At 35.5% G+C, this 17,994-nt stretch overlaps 2 protein-coding genes and 2 pseudogenes across 4 annotated transcripts; all 4 read left to right on the top strand.

Moving 5' to 3' along the window:
- Positions 1–1,379: 1,379 nt before the first annotated feature.
- LOC144629238 (uncharacterized) lies at positions 1,380–8,055 on the top strand. 3 transcript variants are annotated; one of them, XM_078487473.1, is made up of 4 exons: positions 1,380–1,506; positions 6,469–6,608; positions 7,003–7,240; positions 7,927–8,055. In XM_078487473.1, the coding sequence occupies exons 2-3, from the start codon at positions 6,501–6,503 to the stop codon at positions 7,225–7,227; spliced, it is 333 nt and encodes a 110-aa protein (XP_078343599.1). In that variant the 5' UTR covers positions 1,380–1,506; positions 6,469–6,500; the 3' UTR covers positions 7,228–7,240; positions 7,927–8,055. The 3 variants fall into 3 exon arrangements, with proteins under 3 accessions (XP_078343599.1, XP_078343600.1, XP_078343601.1); XM_078487474.1 differs by having other exon boundaries at positions 1,380–1,520; XM_078487475.1 differs by lacking the exon at positions 1,380–1,506 and adding an exon at positions 5,784–5,808.
- A 1,809-nt stretch (positions 8,056–9,864) lies between these two features.
- LOC144628932 (octopamine receptor beta-2R-like) lies at positions 9,865–10,836 on the top strand. Its single transcript, XM_078487055.1, has one exon. The coding sequence runs from the start codon at positions 9,929–9,931 to the stop codon at positions 10,784–10,786; it is 858 nt and encodes a 285-aa protein (XP_078343181.1). The 5' UTR covers positions 9,865–9,928; the 3' UTR covers positions 10,787–10,836.
- Positions 10,837–11,730: 894 nt separating this feature from the next.
- On the top strand, positions 11,731–12,650 carry LOC144628249 (octopamine receptor beta-2R-like; annotated as a pseudogene).
- Positions 12,651–14,079: 1,429 nt separating this feature from the next.
- LOC144628259 (histamine H2 receptor-like) lies at positions 14,080–15,372 on the top strand (annotated as a pseudogene).
- The last annotated feature ends 2,622 nt before the right edge of the window (positions 15,373–17,994 follow it).

The following is a 17,994-nucleotide window of genomic DNA, read 5'->3' as shown; positions in this document are numbered from 1 at the left end:
TTGCCTCATGATGCAGCGATCACTGCTAGCCTTTATCAGGTGTCGAAATCAACTGTGTGGACTATGGTCGGAGGTGATTGGTGGATTGATGCTTTTCAATATGTTTTTGGTGTGAACAGAAAGACAGTTACTAATTGATGAATTATCGGGTTTTTTAACGGCCACCTTGCGAATAAAGGGGTCGAAAAATTCAATACCATAATTTTTCTGTGAAATCGCGATAATAAACTTTCGCGAAATGTGAGATTTACGGGAATTCCGTGAAATTAAGGCAGTAATAAGGCAGTAAAAATCACCTGTTTGAGTAAAGTAATTGCGGTTAAAATCATTTTAAAGGTAAAAAAGATCTGTATATGGGTCGTTTTATTTTAGAGATCGAGATTCACACCGAATTGTTTATGAAACCGAAAGAAAAACGTTTTTTTTTTTCTCGAACCTTGCTTTTTGTAGCTCTATTTGTGTACCTAATTACAATTTATTTATAGCGATTACATAGATCTGTACTGCCTTAACAACATCTAATGCAGATGCATGCTAAGATATTTCTCCATTAGATTTGGGATTTGAGATTAGTTCGATGACTCATCTTGATATCTTTTGATCAACTGAAGTTTCTATCTTCCACCGTAGTTCATGGCACGGCTTGATAACACCTAAGAATTAAAATTAAAATCACTACTTCAGCTGAAGTTGTTGTTTGTTTTTTTAAGTTCTTCTCGATACACCAGCTACATGCAATTATTCAATTTGTTTTTTTGGTGCCAGAAAACGAACGTAATTAAGAATGTGGTTTTAAAGAAAGGAACCGCAATTTTTACGAGAGTAATTTTCCACGTGTATCGTCATGTGCAACAAAAGCCAGATGATCAGCTTTACTCTTTTGGGTATTCTTAAATTGAATACGCTGAAATATGAAAAATATACCTCCTTTTTTCTTCTTCTAGAATTCATGAATGATTTTTTCGGGGCATTTTGATGCTTTACGGGGCCGTTTGTTTGAGTGTCTATAATTGTTTTAAGGCTTTCATTGTTTTAATGGTCGTACTGTAGCTGTTCGTCGTGGAAGTTTTCTACATTTTTTTTTTAACATATAAAATCGGCAAAATTATTAAAAAAAAATCTACTACGTCTGCTGGTTCGAGATGCAAAACTTGTCAGAAACCGCGAAAACATTCACACTTTAAAGTAAATTGCAAACTAAAAAACACTTGTGGCTACTAAATAATTTAATTCGCTTTGCAATGTTCTAACACGTGGCTGCAATATCAGCTAATTTGGCTTGTGTTCACACATCCATTTTTGTGGTTATTTCTAATTGCACTAATAATTTAAAAAACTTTTTGTGTATTAAGTGCACCACATATTTTGCAAAGATCACACTGTACTGTGCATTTCGTGTCTGTAGCCTCCTGTGAAGCAGCGAGATTTGTGATCTTAAGTCTCGGGAACGACGCCAGCTTGGAATAGAAAGATCAATCCCTGAGAATCTATTGAATGCTAAACAAGCTGTGTTGAAAGAGGTATTCACGTTGAAATTGAGAATTTTTGCTAAAGCAATAATGCAAAAGTACTTTATAGCAAAAGAAGAAGACGGGAACGCTATTCAAGTATAATTTGTGCAAAGCATCTTTTTGAACCGTTCTTACTTGTCGATACTATTTAATAACGGGCTAAGTTGCCTTGTAAGAGTTCTTATTTAGCCTCTGATCGGAATAAAATTGTCTTCATCATAACACCCACGCTGAGATTTGCAACCTTAGAAACAAAGAAGAAAAAGAAAAACAAAGATGAAGTAATGCAGGTGCACTTAGAACTGAAACAAGAAACACACGAGCGAAACAAATAAGAGAGCCATTGGTGTCCAGAGTAGCACATTTTTAGTATATCATTCACATCGGTTAGTTTGTTATTGCTGCCTTTGTTCTTGTTTTGTTTCGTTTTTGTTTCGTGTTTTCGTTGTTGTTGTCGTTGTTTTGCTTTTTTGTCTTTTTGTGCTTTTGTTATTGTTTGTTTGTTTGTTTGTTTTTTTTTTTTTGCAGAATTTTGATTTTAACGTATGTATAATGCTCAGTGCGTCGCAATCACTTGCGCTGAACAGTCTTGAGAAACAAGAGAAAACTTAAGCTTGCGAAAACGCGTGGTCCATTATATCAAAGTAGATACCTAAACCCATTATCTCTAAATAGTGATATCAGCTCTTTACGATACATTTTGCAGTATCTTATCTTTATCTTCAAAATAGTTATGTAAATACATCAGTGAAACTCGTCCCCTAGAGAGCTTAAAGACGCTAATGTATAGATTACCCAGAAAGATTGCTTACCACCAACCCTGGCTGTTCAAGGCATAACATTATTTAAAAATATGGCGTTAGTTGAGATGTTTCTTTCGAAGGACTGTTGCCTGCAATTTCTCACGAAATGTTTAATGTTCCTTGAAAAGTTATAGAAGCCTTCAGATCCGCTTAGGATTAAAGGTCAGTCAGGCATTATTATACGAAATATTCAACAAGATTTACCCCAAATAGCTTCTTTGAACCCTTCGTAATATAGTGGACGAGACAGATATGCTTTAGAATAGATGTGCCAATTCGTGATTGCAAAATTGTAAACTTGGCAACATTTAACCTGCTTCGGAACATAGTTTTCTTTTTTTCGAAAGCTGGAGAGTGGGCGTTTCCTTTCTTCTGAGAGTGGGAATCTTCTTTCTTTAGTATAACATTGAACAAAAGACTTTTTATTCCTTTGTGTGCCACATGATAGACCATTATTTTCATACTAATTGAATAATAATTATAATAAAAGAAATACATTGAGTAACTTGAATATATGTAATTATTTTTTTGTGTGATTGCAATGAAAAGCATGATCTTACCTTCATTTCAACAAGTCATTTTCTCCATTGCAAAATATCCCAAAAATATTCGCATTCAGTGACGGAGCCTGCGGCGAAGTTTTCATGCCAAAATGACACGATTTCACACACGTGCCATTTCGCTTACAGTAAATCTGCACTCCAAGTCGTACTTGTATTTATAGGATTTTGCTATGTACCACATTATAGGACATTGAATTTTATGGTAAACTTTCAAACCTATAAATCGCCCCGACACTGAAAAACTTGACTGTCGATAAGTCGTATTACGTGGGTAATTTCATCCAATCAGAGTCTTACAAGATGTAATAATAAACAATAAATTGTGAATAAGATGGCTGAGCGCCCAGCAAGTGAAGCTCTTGTATGTTTACAGTTCCGACACATTTTTCAAACCGGATATAAGAATATTCATTTACACAAACATAGCTCCCCTGCAGTTTTGATTATATTTATACTGGAAAGATATAAACGCATTTGGGATAAATCTAATAAATCTTCCCTGATCCAGAAACAAAGGAAAGTGTATTTATGTGTGTCACTCTATTCAATATTTTTTTCAACAAATCTGTTAGTAAGAGATAAAATCGATTTTAGGAAGTTGATAAGATTTAAAGAAGTCATATTTATTTTGATTGCGATAGAAGCTACTAATTTGCACGGTAAATAGAAAACTATATATATTCTCGTATATATATTCAACTTTCCTTTACCAAACAGTTGCGTTGTTTACTTATTTAGCATTTCGTTGAACTTATGATTAATCTCTGCCATATGAAACTATTTTTTATATATTTTCAGTAAGGCAATACGTTTTCGAAGACCAAGCTAAGGATACTAGTCCGGCGGCTTAGCTCCTGAATTATGCAATTTTTTGATACAAGCACCAAACTTTGCAGGATTACAAGCATTCACATAATAATGAATTCTTGATAAAGTGCCAACGCCAATTTCCTATTTTCAGCTAGTAAACAGCAATGAAATTTTCAGCCAAGAGTCCCCCCCCCCCCCCCCCACACAAAGTACTTCTTCTTTTGCTTTTATGCACCTTTTATTGGGGATTTTATTTCAAAAATACAGATATGGATGCTTTAAATTAGGCTTACAATTGTTGTTGTTTTTTTTACCATCTTTTTAATACCAATAATTTACTAGGAAATTATTGCATAGAAAAAGATTTTTCGTTCCCCGCCCTCTGCTCCCTCGCGTCTTTCGTTTTGCGTTATTCTTAAGTTATTGATACCTCAATTTTGCTAGTCGAAACCACATGGCACACCAAATTCCGGCGATAAACGAGAATAGAGACATCTTTAACTGGCACACATTACATGTTAAATTTTACATTAAGACGTCTATATGAAGTTAAGACATTGCTAATTTATTTCACTGGCGCTGAAACGCTTTCCTCAGCAATATTTACGTTTTATTTATTTTAAAGGCGGATAATGATTTTTACCTTGGCCGTGGATGTTCTTCTACATCTTGTTTTGTCTAGTTGTCTAACAAGATCGTTTTAATCATAAATCAATGACGCAGTTCTTTAAAGGAAAGCTTCCAGTATTGAACAAAAGCGTGGCTTAATTACTTAGCGTAAGATTCCGTTTATTGCAAATATATGACTGAATTTACACAATATCTGTTCGGAAGACCTATAATTGCCTACGATTTTCGAATTAAAGTGTGATGAAGCACTGGAGATTTCTTTAGCTCAAACTTTCGTGACATGGGGAAAGTATTGCCTGTTGTTTTCGTAGAGAGAAAATTGTCGTTTTGGGCACGAAAAAAAGGCCAGCTACGATTTTCGAGAAGTCAACAGCGGCTCGTAAATTCGGGTAATAATATATCGTTACCTAAAATTTTCTGAAGTTTGAAAGTTCAGCTATAGCGTATCCGAAAAGATAAACTTTTCTTAGCGTTTAAAAATAAGACTTCAAAACGAACAGAAAGGACACTTGTAATGTAGAAACAGTGTTCTGACACATATTATTTTTTCCTTGGGAGCCCCTGTGAATTCTCTCACTGGAAATCTTAACATTTCCCTAGCGAAGAAAAGAAGGAGCACTTCTTAGAGCTTGCTATTTATCAAGGGTTTTTAACCCTTCATTCTAAGAGTGACTGACGCTTAATTTATCCAAAGATGTTCCATTTTCAGGTTCATAACACAAATCGTCAACAAAGGTATATCGTGTTGCTGCTGCACCAAGCGTTCAGGAATAATTAAAATAATAACAAAACAGTGAGAACTCAGTAAGGACAATTGTTTAGCGGATGTGACTGGAATTCAAAATAATTAGCCTTCCCTTGAAGTAAATTTTGGTAGAGGCGATGTTCACATTTTTTTGCATTAATTAGCACTGTTGCAAATACATAGAGTTATATAAACACTGAATTTCAATGACCTCTTACTGCTATACTTGAGATTAAAAAGGAAAACATTACTTTTATACTTGACATTAAAAAAGACAACATCATTTTATGTTTTGGGTTACAACCGGCAATAAGTGTATTAACTACCACTAGAAATAGCCCATAGCTGAGTTAATTTGACAAACCTTCCTGTGTGGCCTATGTTAACTTACGTTTTAACAAATATCCTTCTATGGTAAGTAGGAACTTTGTTGATGGCAAAGTTTTAATGAAACGAGAGAAAGGTAAGCTTGTAAGCTTTTCGCTGCTGATATAATTCCTTGACAACAGGAACTATTTAAGCCTTGGTTATCCACTTATCTGAAAATGTTTTGTGAAATTTCCATAATACTAAAAAAAAAGAATGTAAACGGAAGCATTGATTTCCAAATGACAATCATTTATCTTTAAAAATGAGTTAAATGAAAAAAATAAAAAGATCGAGTTTCGCAATTACAGTTTGCGCAACCTTCGCTGCCTCGTTTACTGTTAACCGATCAAGCAAAAGGGAACAATTCTACTAGCTCGGTGAGTTTAGTCTCATACATATGCTTGATGTTTTCATTTAGCTGACATTTTAAAGATCCTAGTTACAACTTCTTATGTTACAAACTAAACAACTGCTAAAAAGCACGCTTCTCCCAAGTTTTAACGTACGAGTTTTAGCAAACTACATATTCCTTGTTTTGATTGTGTTTCTGAATTTTCTCTACAGCTCTCATTTTTATTGTGGTAACTTTAAATCGCTCTTCAATTGCTTCGATTTTATATTGACAAATTTATTTACGTAAGCTCTAACGAAGGCTTAGCAAAGCAGACTATATTTTATTTGTACCATCTTCCCCTGCATTTCATAAATCAGTTAAATATGCCAAGTACTACATTAAATTACCAGCTGAATACTAAACAATATTCCGGGCACTCAAATCGCAGTATTTTCTCAAAAACGTCTCCCAACTTTTCTTAACTTTTTCAGTCCTTAATTTCTGTCCATTCACAGAATGCTTAATGAATCAGTTAATAGTGAATGGCATGTTCATATACCATAAACTAAAAATAAACGTTTTTTTACATGCAAGATTTATAATATTGTTTCAAGATACGTTTTTTTGCAAAATTATTTACTCGATGCTTTAACAATGTGTAATTATTGTTGTCTGTTTTTCCTCTTCTTCTTCATGAAAAAAGGTACAGAGCCGAACCAAGTCCCACAAGAAGAAATGAATGCGCCACGCCAACAGCTTATAATCCTCGCATTGTCCGTGCTTGTTCTCACCGTTTGTGCGTTTCCTTCTCGCATTAGACTGAAAAGAGCACTGGAATTAGAGGTAATGCAGAAACAATGTTGTCTTACGTGATTTTTACATTTCAATCTTTGCATTTAAACAGATCATACCGGTTGCCACTTAGTTATGAAGCTGGACTAAGGCATGGGCTAGCGAGTATGAAATCGTTTCTCGACGGTATTTCGAAAATAGCCTACCATTTACCGAAGATTCCCGAAAAGTATCCGACGGCTTGTTAGTATTACCGATTATTGTACGAATATTATCTAAGATCACCGACTGCCGAAGGAAGATCTGAGGGTATTTGGTTCTCGCACTAACAGAACCTAGTTCATTGATAAAAAGGAATCATCGAACTTGGCATCATTGATATATTCCATGCATTAGGATTCACTGCGTCTATATTAATTATTATTTTTTCTTTAATTCCTCGTAGAATTTAAAGGACGACAGCCTGGTGAAAAGGGTTCAAGAAATGTTGCCTCGCTCATCACTAATTGCAGAATTAAAAAATGATCTAGCACAGCTCTCAGCTAGATCTTCCAACAGTGAAATTTCCCAGAATGGATACAAACGATTTGCACGTCGTTGTGCCGCTGGCCAGATATACAACTGTTTCACGAATAAATCTGGCAGGCGTCGAAACGTCATACCTTATTAAATGACCATTAAAGGTAGGTTATGCAATTAGTATCGAATATTCAGGAAAAAAATATACTTTTGTTCTTTCCACAAATTTACCTTATTGTTTCTTATTTTCGCGGGAACTTAATTTCGCGAAAATGGCACGGGTATATTTCGCGGGACTTAATTTCCGCGATTTGGCTAAAAATACGTAATTAACATAAAAATACAATAGAAAACTTTTGAAATAAATTTCGCGAAAATTTTTGTCCTGCGAAAATAATAAACAACAAGGTAGGCAGTCACAATTAATGGCGCCACGGTTTTAGGTTGTAATCGTAAAACAGAGGTAGTGTTGACAGTCTAGCTGGTTAAGTTTGCACTTAGGCACAAAATAGCTCGCTCTTCAGCGCTTATCCCCGCTAATTCCATCGCGAAAAGCAAGTTGAAGTATGGCTTATCCACTCCCCCACCCCCTCATGTAATCTGATCTGAGAGTAAAGTGGCTCAAACCCGAACCAAATATATATTCCCAATCCTCGTCCGTAACTTTGGACTAACGTGAAAATGTCACCACTTGTAGACGACCATCAGCCAATGCACACTGATAGTTGTCGATAGCTCAGGGAATCAGATTGCAGTATTTGCATTAGTATACTAGCAGAATTCTACTAACAAGAGTAATATCGAGCTGCCTATCGATCCCATACTCATAAGAATTTCTTTATTTTAACAGGTACTGACTATGGGATAAGCGTCCTGATGAGCTTTACGAAGCCAACTACCTCTTTGAAATGATACTTTTGATTGTATAACTCACTACCCAGGGAAAAAATACAAAAACGAATAAACAGACAAAAATTAAGTTGTTTTTGTGTCTTTCCTTGGAATACAAGGAGGTGCTGGGATTTTGGGAGTTGAATCTTTTCGAAACTTCTTCAGTGTCTGGTTTCTTCGTTACGAATATCAGAAACGTCCAGCAACGTTTTCACATTAAATTTGTCTTCTTTCTCTGCCTCGGGATTTTTAACCAATGTCTTTATAGTCTTTTTCTAGTCTTGTGAATTTCTTGGAATTAACCTTAACATTAAGATTAAGGTATCACGGAAGGAAAAGTGCCGTTTTCGTTCCAAGTGAAATTGTGTGCAAACCATCAATGGAAACCCCAATAAAGTAGATATTTTCTGAAAGCTTATTGAATAAATATTTTAATTTTGGATTTTGTTTTGATCATATAGACCATAAACCCTTAAAATGGCGTTTTTAGGGCTTTTTTAGGATTAAAAATTCATAAAAAATTAATGGAGCAAGAAAAAAATTAATACCCCAATATATGTAGATCAAATTCCACATAAATGTTTTGGCTCTCATGTAAATGTGTTCTCAAATAAACCTTAAGTTGCGCAACATCATAATTGCAAACAAAATGCTGACATTGCTTATTATGGTCTATATGATGTAAACAAAATCCACAATTACAATCGTTATTCAATAAGCTTTCAGAAAATATATACTTTATTGGGGTTACCATTGATGGTTTGCACACGATTTCACTTGGAACGAAAACGGCAATTTTCCTTCCGTGATACCTTAACACTCTGGTTTATTTATGATTGGAGGAGGTCGACCCGATAACGTAACGTTTTGGGTTGACCCTATAACGCATTGTCTGACAATCCCACTGAACTACTATTCCGTGAACTGATTTCTGTCATATAGGATATGATCCACCCGAAGCTTCATTTATTATCCGTAAGGAAAGTGACTCACAATTGTAGATTTCATAATTTCAGAACGTGCCCGCGCTGACTTTGAACTCTTCTCAGGTATTTTTTTAAGATTTAACCAAACGCTGCCAAACTTTGCGAGTTTATGTAAAATTTATCTGGGAATAATTTGGTAGGATAGGTTGTTGTGTCGGGAACTTGACAATGCCTTGGCTATCAGTATCGTAATGTTTTGACTTCATAATTATACTGATATTTGCAAACTGGAACTCATATTAAAACTTTACAAATTGTTAATGGCCTAGGTTGACATGATGTCGAGTAAAAACAAGATTTTTGTTTGTTCATCACTGCTTAATTGGTTAAAAAATAAATAAAAACCAAAAACGGAAACATATTCCTCAATCAAAACTTATTTCAAAATCTTTAAGAGGCGACAAATGTTTCCACTGTATAAATTATTTTAACATTATATTTGAACTTGACACAAGGAACATTTTGTATAACAAAAACGATATGAAGGATTTCCCTAAGGTTTTTATCCATGATTAAAAATATAAGGGAATTTTAAACTGATTACGTGGCTATTTTACATGACTGTAATAACCACTGAAGAGACAAGATTGAATTGTCAAAATGTTGCACGAAATTTTATGGGGTGACAAATGTTTCCTGTATAAAAAATTATTTTACAATTACTATTTAAACTTCACACGTGGAACGTTTCGTATCAATAGCGACAACAAAAGTTTCCCCACGCTTGTGATTTATCTAACCAATGATCGGACATTGCTGTTTTGCATAACAGAGGCAACTCAAACACACATAGATGCATTTGCATAAGTAAAGTTGATCTTCGTAATAATCATAATGAAGCACTGGATATAATTAGTTGAGACCAGATGGTTTAAAAACAGAAACCTCGGTTTTACAAACACGGAAAAAAACGCTACTTCGTTATTTTAATTAGCCGATTCTGATATTTAACGACCCAGTAAACCTTACTAAAACATGGAAGCATGGTTTTGGATTCTCGGCTGGTTACTTGCCATTTTGACGATGACTGGAAATGGATTTATTGTTTTCCTCGTTTGCAGAACACGAAAGCTTCGCACCAAAACGAACGCGTTCGTCGTTTCATTAGCAGTAGCTGATTTCTGTATGGGGATGAGCTCAGTCCCTTCACAGTTCTTCTGCGAGATGTCGAGTGGATGCAACTCTCAAGGCCTACTAGCTGACGGCATTGACTTCATAAGGTGGCTGTTCGCGTACGCATCGGTGGCGAACTTATGCAGCCTAGTACTTGATCGCTACATGGCCGTTGTGAAACCTTTACAATACTTGACTTTTATGAAGCGCAGCCGTGTCGTTCAAATTATATCAATATCTTGGGCAACTCCAGTAACTTTTGTTGTGCTCGTATCGTCACTCTGGCTTAGTCTGAAAAAGCCTATTATAAATACCATTTCTGGTTGGGTGTGTATGTTTTTTGAGTTACTGTCGTTTGTTGTCATAATCTTCTGCTTTGCATCTATGTCATTTGTTGTTTGGAAGCACGATCGATCTACCCGCACACTTGCAAAACAGTTACGTTTCAACCAGCACGTTTTGGGTAAAACTCAGGAGAAAGCTGCAGTGAAAATGATGGCAGTTGTTATTGCTTTATTTCTTGTGAGTTACGGAATTGCTTTGCGTTGTAGTTTTGTTTATATTCTCAGTGATAACACACCATGCAATGATAACCAATTTAAAGTGCCCCTTCTGGTTTTAAACTCCGCTGTAAACCCTTTAGCTTACGCCATCTTCAAAAGAGACATTAAGAAGGAGTTAAAACGATGGTTTCACTTTGTAATCCTCAAAACAGTGTAATAACTTTAAGAACATTAAATGTTTTCTAAATTGACAGATAAATAATCGTTGTGGAGCAAATAGCAGTGAAGAAAAACCATCTATGTTAAGTTTTTTGGAGTAAGTTTGTATTTAAGTCAACAACAAATTAAAGGGATCATCTGTCCTATCGCGCTGTCCCAATCTAAAACCTCAACCAATAAGATAACAGGTAAGGTTTAAAGTTAAGCCTTTAGCATGTAGGACAGATACTTATTTTTGCTAGTTTTCTACACTCTGCATGGGATCCTAATGTAAAGATCGAAAAAATGAAAGATGAACGGCAAAAATGTGTTTCAGCCGTTCAAAAGATTAAAGCCAGTTCACTTCCCAATGGAATTTCACAGACTCCCCCATGGGATAGAGGGACGAAAGCGTGGTTCGCTGGCTAATCTTTCATATACACTTCACTTATTCAAAAAAAGAAAAAAAATAGATTGTTATTTAATTAATGATAGCAGGCAAGTACGAATCTGACACCTAATTAAAAATAGGCAAACAAGGATTGTCAACCTTTTTCATAAAGTTTTTTTTTTCTACTCTACTCGTCATTTCAAAACGTCAACCAAAAAAAAAATCTTTATTATCAGGGACTACTTTTTTAGAAGCAAGCTTTTTTAGCACTCTTATTTAAACTTACAACAAGAAATGTTTTGCTTAAAAAAATTCAGTATGAAGAATACTTCTCAGCCTATCAGCCACCATAAGAAAAATTGACGAATTTGAACCGCAAAGCTAAGACCACTTCATGAGTCAGCTGCATGTCATTGCTACCTTTCAGAATATTAGCAGCTTGCAATTGTATCTAGTAAGATGCATTTACATAAGTAAAGTTCTTAACAAAAGCAAGACTGAGGAAGTCTAGTGGTTGCGAACAGACGGCCTAAGCAAGCTTTGAATAAACTCTTGCGGTAACACTATTTTCGTTTAACAACTCCATAAAAAAAGATCTACAGTATAGCTGGGAAATGGAAGCATGGTTTTGGATTATCGGCTGGTTTCTTTCCATTCTGACGATGACTGGAAATGGATTTATCGTTTTTCTTGTTTGTAGAAGACGGCAGCTTCGCACCAAAACCAACGCGTTCGTCGTTTCATTAGCAGTGGCTGATTTCTGTGTCGGGATGAGCGCTGTTCCAACGCTGTTCTTCTGCGAGATGGCGAGAGGGTGCAACTCAAAAGGTGTCCTTTCCAACGGTATAGACTATATAAGGTGGATGTTTGTGTTCGCATCCATGGGAAGCTTGTGTAGTTTAGTACTGGATCGTTACATCGCCGTTGTGAAGCCCTTAAAGTACTTGACTTTTATGAAGCGCCGCCGTGTTATTCAGATGATTTCCTTATCTTGGGCAATCCCAATTGCTTTACTTATGCTTGTCTCATCGCTCTGGTTTAGCTTAAAAATACCTGTTATTATTACAATGTCTGGTATATTGTCTCTGTGCCTTGAAATCCTTGAATGTGCTATTGTTATCTTCTGCTTTACAACGATGGTAGCTGTTGTTTACAAGCACGAAAAGTCTACCCGCATCCTGAACGAACAGCTACGTTTTAACCATCGAGTTTTGCTTAAACCTCAGAGGAAATCTGCGGTTAAAATGATGGGAATAATTATAAGCTTGTTTCTTCTGTGCAACGCAATATTTTTTCCGCTGTAGTTTTGTGCTGATTTTCGATCACAAGCCATGCAATGATCTCCAATACAAGGTGCCTATTCTGCTTTTAAACTCTGCCGGTAACCCGGTAGCTTACGCCATCTTCAAAAGAGACATAAGGAAGGAATTTCAAAGAGTGTGGTCAGTGTGCTATTTTGGGGGTTTGAAAAACGTGTAACTTGCTTAATCCTCTTTTAATAATTATGTTAAACTTGTTTTAATAATTATGTTAAAAGTCTTTTAAAAATTATGTTAAAAGTGTTAATTTTAATCAAGGAAGCTCACCATTTACTTTGGAAAATGCCTAAACCTCAGCTGTGTAAACTGAATTAAAATCAATCTACGAGCAGGAAAAGTAAATGACATAATAGCACCTTTAGAGTAATAACGCTACATATCGAGCAGGAAATGCAAAAAAGTAATTTTAAAAACAACTGGCGGGAAATAATCTTATCTTGTCTGGAGTCAATAGTATACAAAACCAATTCGCTGTCTCTTTTCCGCGCCATGCGACATTAAAGCCTCAATGCACCTTATCAGATGTTGTTGTTGTTTTTTTCTTTGTTTTCCTACAAATCTTCAAACGAACATATGTATTTTAAACACAAACATAAATCAATTCCACGCCCTTATTTTGTTCTTTTGGGCGAATATGCTGATAATCTTGGGTTGGTTGCTCATAGAAAAGGTGCTTAAAACAGGAGGAGTGTGAAGTAGGTTGCCGTAGAGCCTAGATACAACAAGACCAAGGTACAGAGTCAACATGCAGCCAGTGGAGGAAAATAGTTCGATATCACTGCAAAATTAAACAGAAACATGCCGAAAGGTACGCGATTAGAAAACAGAGGAGAACACTTTTTGAGTCCAAACACAATGTCAAGATTACTATTCCAAAAAATGCTTTTGGACTCAGCAAATACCTCTTTCCCAGACCACTCTAAGCTTCTGAGTGATCGAAAATGATCAATATACGCAATCTTCGTTGTCATCGTTCTATTCAAAATGTCTGCACGTTTCCTCGGTCGGTCATTACGCGAGGAATTCATCAAAGTGTTCCCTTAATCAACCTGGGGCGAGGAGAAACTCGACGGTCGCTGGTTAGCATTTCTTTAGACATCCACTAAAGCCACGCAATCGCAGAAGTAACAAGATAAAAAAAACAAACAGAAGTCAAAATTAGATAGCATTGAACATAAAAGAAATTGAAAACAAGGAGAATGCAATGTAATTAATTAAGTAAACGAACAAATTAAAAAAGAACCGAAAACCAATAAAGTGTTAGCCGTCGTCATGTCAAAGTGTCAATCAAACTTATAAGAAAGCGACTAACCTTTCAGCATTGTATAAATTATTTCACAAATTTTATTTCGACTGATAAAAGAAAAAAAAAATCTATCAATGTTGATGTGAAGAAATTGCCCTATTGTTTAAAGCGAAATTAGACAATTTGAAAATTCTTTTTGCTGACCTAACTAATAACATAGCATGGTCTGAATTTACACAACAGTAATAACTCGCTTGCAATAAGATGTCATTTCGATATGTAAAGCCCGGGCCCCCCGGGATGTAAAGTCGGAACTATGTATACAAAACCTGATGCCAGACGGTGTAAGGTAACCTTTAAATAAACACAACGAAATAACACCTTTGGTCATCTACATCAACAATAACAAGGTAAAAAAAGCTTCAACATGGAAGCCTGGTTCTGGATTCTCGGCTGGTCCCTCTCCATCCTAACGATAGCTGGTAATGGATTTGTTATCTTTGTTGTTTGCAGGAAACGGCAGCTTCGCACCAAAACCAATGCCTTCATCGTTTCATTGGCAGTGGCTGATTTCTGTGTGGGGATGAGCGCAGTTCCTTCGCTGTTCTTTTGCAAGATGGCAGGTCACTGCCATTGGATATTAACTTATCTAAGGGGGCTGTTAGTTTACGCATCTGCCACAAACTTGTGGAGTTTAGTACTGGATCGCTACATCGCACTTGCGAAACCTTTGTCATATTTGACTTTTATGAAGCGCCGCCGAGTCTTGCAAATGATTTTCCTGTCTTGGGCAATCCCAGTTGTTTTTATCGTTTTTATTGTGTCATCGCGGTGGTTTTATCGCTCGAAAACACCAGTTGTCTTAAAAATTCTTGGTTGGCTGTATTTAGTTTTTGAGGTATTGTCATGTGCTATCGTAATCTTTTGTTTTACTGCTATGTTTCGTGTGGTTTGCAAGCACGCAAGATCTGCCCGAATATTAGCCAAACATTCGTTTTAATCATTTGGGTTTTGCATAAAGCTCAGGACACGTCTGCGGTTAAAATGATGGCAATTGTTATTTGCTTGTTTCTTATTTGCAATGGTTTATTCTTGCATTGTAACTTTGTTCTCATTTTCACCGATCAAAAACAGTGCAACGATCTTCAATACAAGGTGCCTATTCTGGTTTTAAACTCTGCCGTAAACCCCTTAGCTTACGCCATCTTTAAGAGAGACATTAAGAAGGAATTTCAAAGACTGATCTATTTTGCGATCTTAAAAACCTAACTGCGATATCTTTAATTTAGTATAAGGTTTGTTTTAATCAAGGTAGATAGGGATTTACTTCGCGTAACTTGAGTTTCTAACGATCAGCAAAAACTACTTTAAATGAACTCTCAGTAACGGCCAGAATAATTAAGCTAAGCCCAGAATTTCATTTCAGATTACTAACGCTATACAACAACAGGGAATATAAAATGGGATATTATTATAAAAACAACTAGTGTGAAATCGTTTAAGGTTCTACTTGAGTCAATAACAGCATCATCGCTCCCTTTGCCTCAATAAATAGCACAACAAGTGACGTTGTTTAAATTCGATTTTGGATTTAGAAAAGAGTTGTTCTTGAAAAAAAAAAAAGATTGCGATGTATCCCAAAGATGAAATAAAAAAAAAGATTTGTGCAATTAGTATATTCATTTGACGAGTTAGCATGTCAGGTGTTTTATTTTCCTTTGGTCTCATAAAGTTTCAAACATCCATTCAATGTAGAGTTACACGATCTAAAACGCAAATTTTGACTGGATTAATAATGTTTAGCCTGACACGCCTGTCATGTGAGAATCAACGAGATTCCCAATATTTGCGTAAGTATACGCAAAATTATCGACAACAGTTAACTGTACAGGAAAGTTTCACCGTTTCTATTCACATTTTCCTTCACTATCTTTTTTTTTCTCTCAGAATATCAAACTCTCTCAGAATACCAAAACGCCTAACTCCTACTTTAGTATAGCGAGAAAAGCTAAGAAAGTGTCACAAAAAAGGAAACTAAGCGAGTAAAAATAAGGTGTGTTACGCTTATGCAAACGTTTGTAACACCTGTCATAACCTCTGCTTATTCTCACGAGCCTGTCACGTGAACATACGTTCCAAATTTGGACCGAATCTCATTTTGAACACTTATCACTGTAGAAATCCTTATTGATGAGTACAGGAAAGTTTAAAAGAAAAGATAAAATAAATCTTTCATCATATTGATTTTTTTTTCTTTTAATTATGAGAAGTTACACTTTTTTGTCCATGTTGTCTCCACAGCCCGCTCAGCATCAACAACGAAGACTCTGGCCAAGTCCGAATTGAAAGTCCGCGATTCACGGACTTCCGGTCATTTATGCTCAAACCTGATTGGCTGACAATCGAAAAGGAGCACTCTGCACGTGCTCGACATACCGGACTTGGTCAAAGTCCGCGTGCTTGCTGCTGGCCAAAGGAAAAGCGGGCTCTGTGGACGAGATTGATCGTAAATCAACATTATCGATCGTTTCTTTGCACTTCCTTCTCTGTTATCCATTTTCCATACGATAGTGGTGAATGTTTGAAGTTTACATATTTGAGACGCAGCATTTTTAAAGGAACAACGAGCTAAATACTGTCCGGACGGTTTATCGTAACACAAATAAAATATTTGCTCGCAAATATATTTTTTTGTTTGTTTGTTTTTTTGATTTTATTTTTATTTAATTGCAACACACAAAAAAGAAAAAGCTTATTTACAAATCAATTGATACAGTTACTTACATTACTTACAGAAAAAAAAAAAAAGACTACTTACAAAAAGATTACTTACACTACTGACAGGACAGTTACTTACATTACTAAAATACAATTATAATTTGTTGAATAGAAGAAAAAGAAAACTTACACTACTTACATTTAGTCTATAGAAAAAACAAAGGAGAAAAAGGGAAAACATACACACACACGAAAATGCGAAAAATACAAGAAGTGTCTAGCTAACTATTAGTTCCATCAAAATATAAAATATAAACTCTACATTAGTTTCTTATTACTGTTGAAAAAAAGGGAGAAGCTCTTTCCATTTTTCGTTATGATTTTTTAGCTTTTTGTTTTGTTTAGCTATGGCAAGTTCTAAATCGTAAGTTATTTTTATCCTGGCTTTCAATAATAAAAGTGATGGCTTTATATTAACGTTTCGACATTGAAGAATTACTTGCTTACATAAGATGATGATATGATTTAGTAAAGGAAGATCTTTTCTAAAAAACCCAAATGTTATAATTAAGCATTTAAATTAATAACAACAGAAAGGTAGTTTTGAAGTCATTCCTTTACTGAAATCCATAAGCCAGATGTAATTTCACAGTGAATGAATAAATGCTCAAGGGATTCCTCAGATTTACCACAAAACGTGCACAAGAAGGAAGAAACTAGACCCATTTTTATAGAGGGCTTTATTAGTGAACACAATTCTGTGTAATAACTTATACTGGAATTCTCTAGTTTTGGAATAGAAAGTTACGCTCCTAGGAAGGGTATAAATATCTTCCCATGACAAATCAGTTGTTGGAAACGATTCTTCGTATTTACGTTTTGATGTCGGAAGAGCCTCTATCTTCTTCACAAGATCCCAAAATAGCTCCTTCGAAGTGGTCGGAACGAACAACGTCTTCAGAATCGTTCGTGTCGGCGCGAATTATTTGTAATTGTTGTTTTAAAATAGCTTTCCATTCCAACGGGATAGTGTCAAAAATACTCATAAGAAGGAAGTGTTCGGCCATTGTTATATTTTTGTTCTGTAATGCGTTCCAAGTCTTAAGTTTACCTGTGTCATTTAACAAGTCACGTAATTTGATTATACCTTTCTTGACTATTTTATTTCTAAACAGCGGTTTACCGTCTGCACAAATTAACTTGTTGTTCCAAATGAATTCATCTAACGCGTTCGCAGGAGTGGAAATGAGTTTTTCCTTGTAATTTGCCCATTCATTCAGACATTCTCTATCAAGAACTTTGGAAATGACTTTGGAAGATATTTCACATCGTAATTACATTTCAGTAAGAAGGAGCCTCCAAAATCGGAAAGGTAATTATCTAGGAACACCTTCCAGGTGCTGTTATAGTTCTCCGAATATTTTTTTCATGCACATAATTCTTTGTGTTTTAATGAGTGTCTCTATATGGAGCATTCGTAATCCCCCTTTTTGAAGTCACTGATCAGAGTTTTGCGCTTTATTTTATCTCTTCCAGATTTCCATACACACTTA

This window comes from Oculina patagonica, chromosome 10 (assembly GCF_052425735.1).
Source record: "Oculina patagonica isolate OP01 chromosome 10, crgOcupat, whole genome shotgun sequence".
NCBI lineage: Eukaryota > Metazoa > Cnidaria > Anthozoa > Scleractinia > Oculinidae > Oculina > Oculina patagonica.
The sequence above is the reverse complement of the archived record's forward strand: the minus strand, read 5'-3'. Positions and strand labels throughout refer to the sequence as shown.

Excerpts from the sequence above, each read along its gene's own strand:
- LOC144629238 (XM_078487473.1), top strand. The coding sequence starts at position 6,501 with ATGAATGCGCCACGCCAACAGCTTATAATCCTCGCATTGTCCGTGCTT. Across the intron at positions 6,609-7,002 it reads AAAGAGCACTGGAATTAGAG|AATTTAAAGGACGACAGCCT; the intron begins GTAATGCAGAAA and ends AATTCCTCGTAG.
- LOC144628932 (XM_078487055.1), top strand. The coding sequence starts at position 9,929 with ATGGAAGCATGGTTTTGGATTCTCGGCTGGTTACTTGCCATTTTGACG.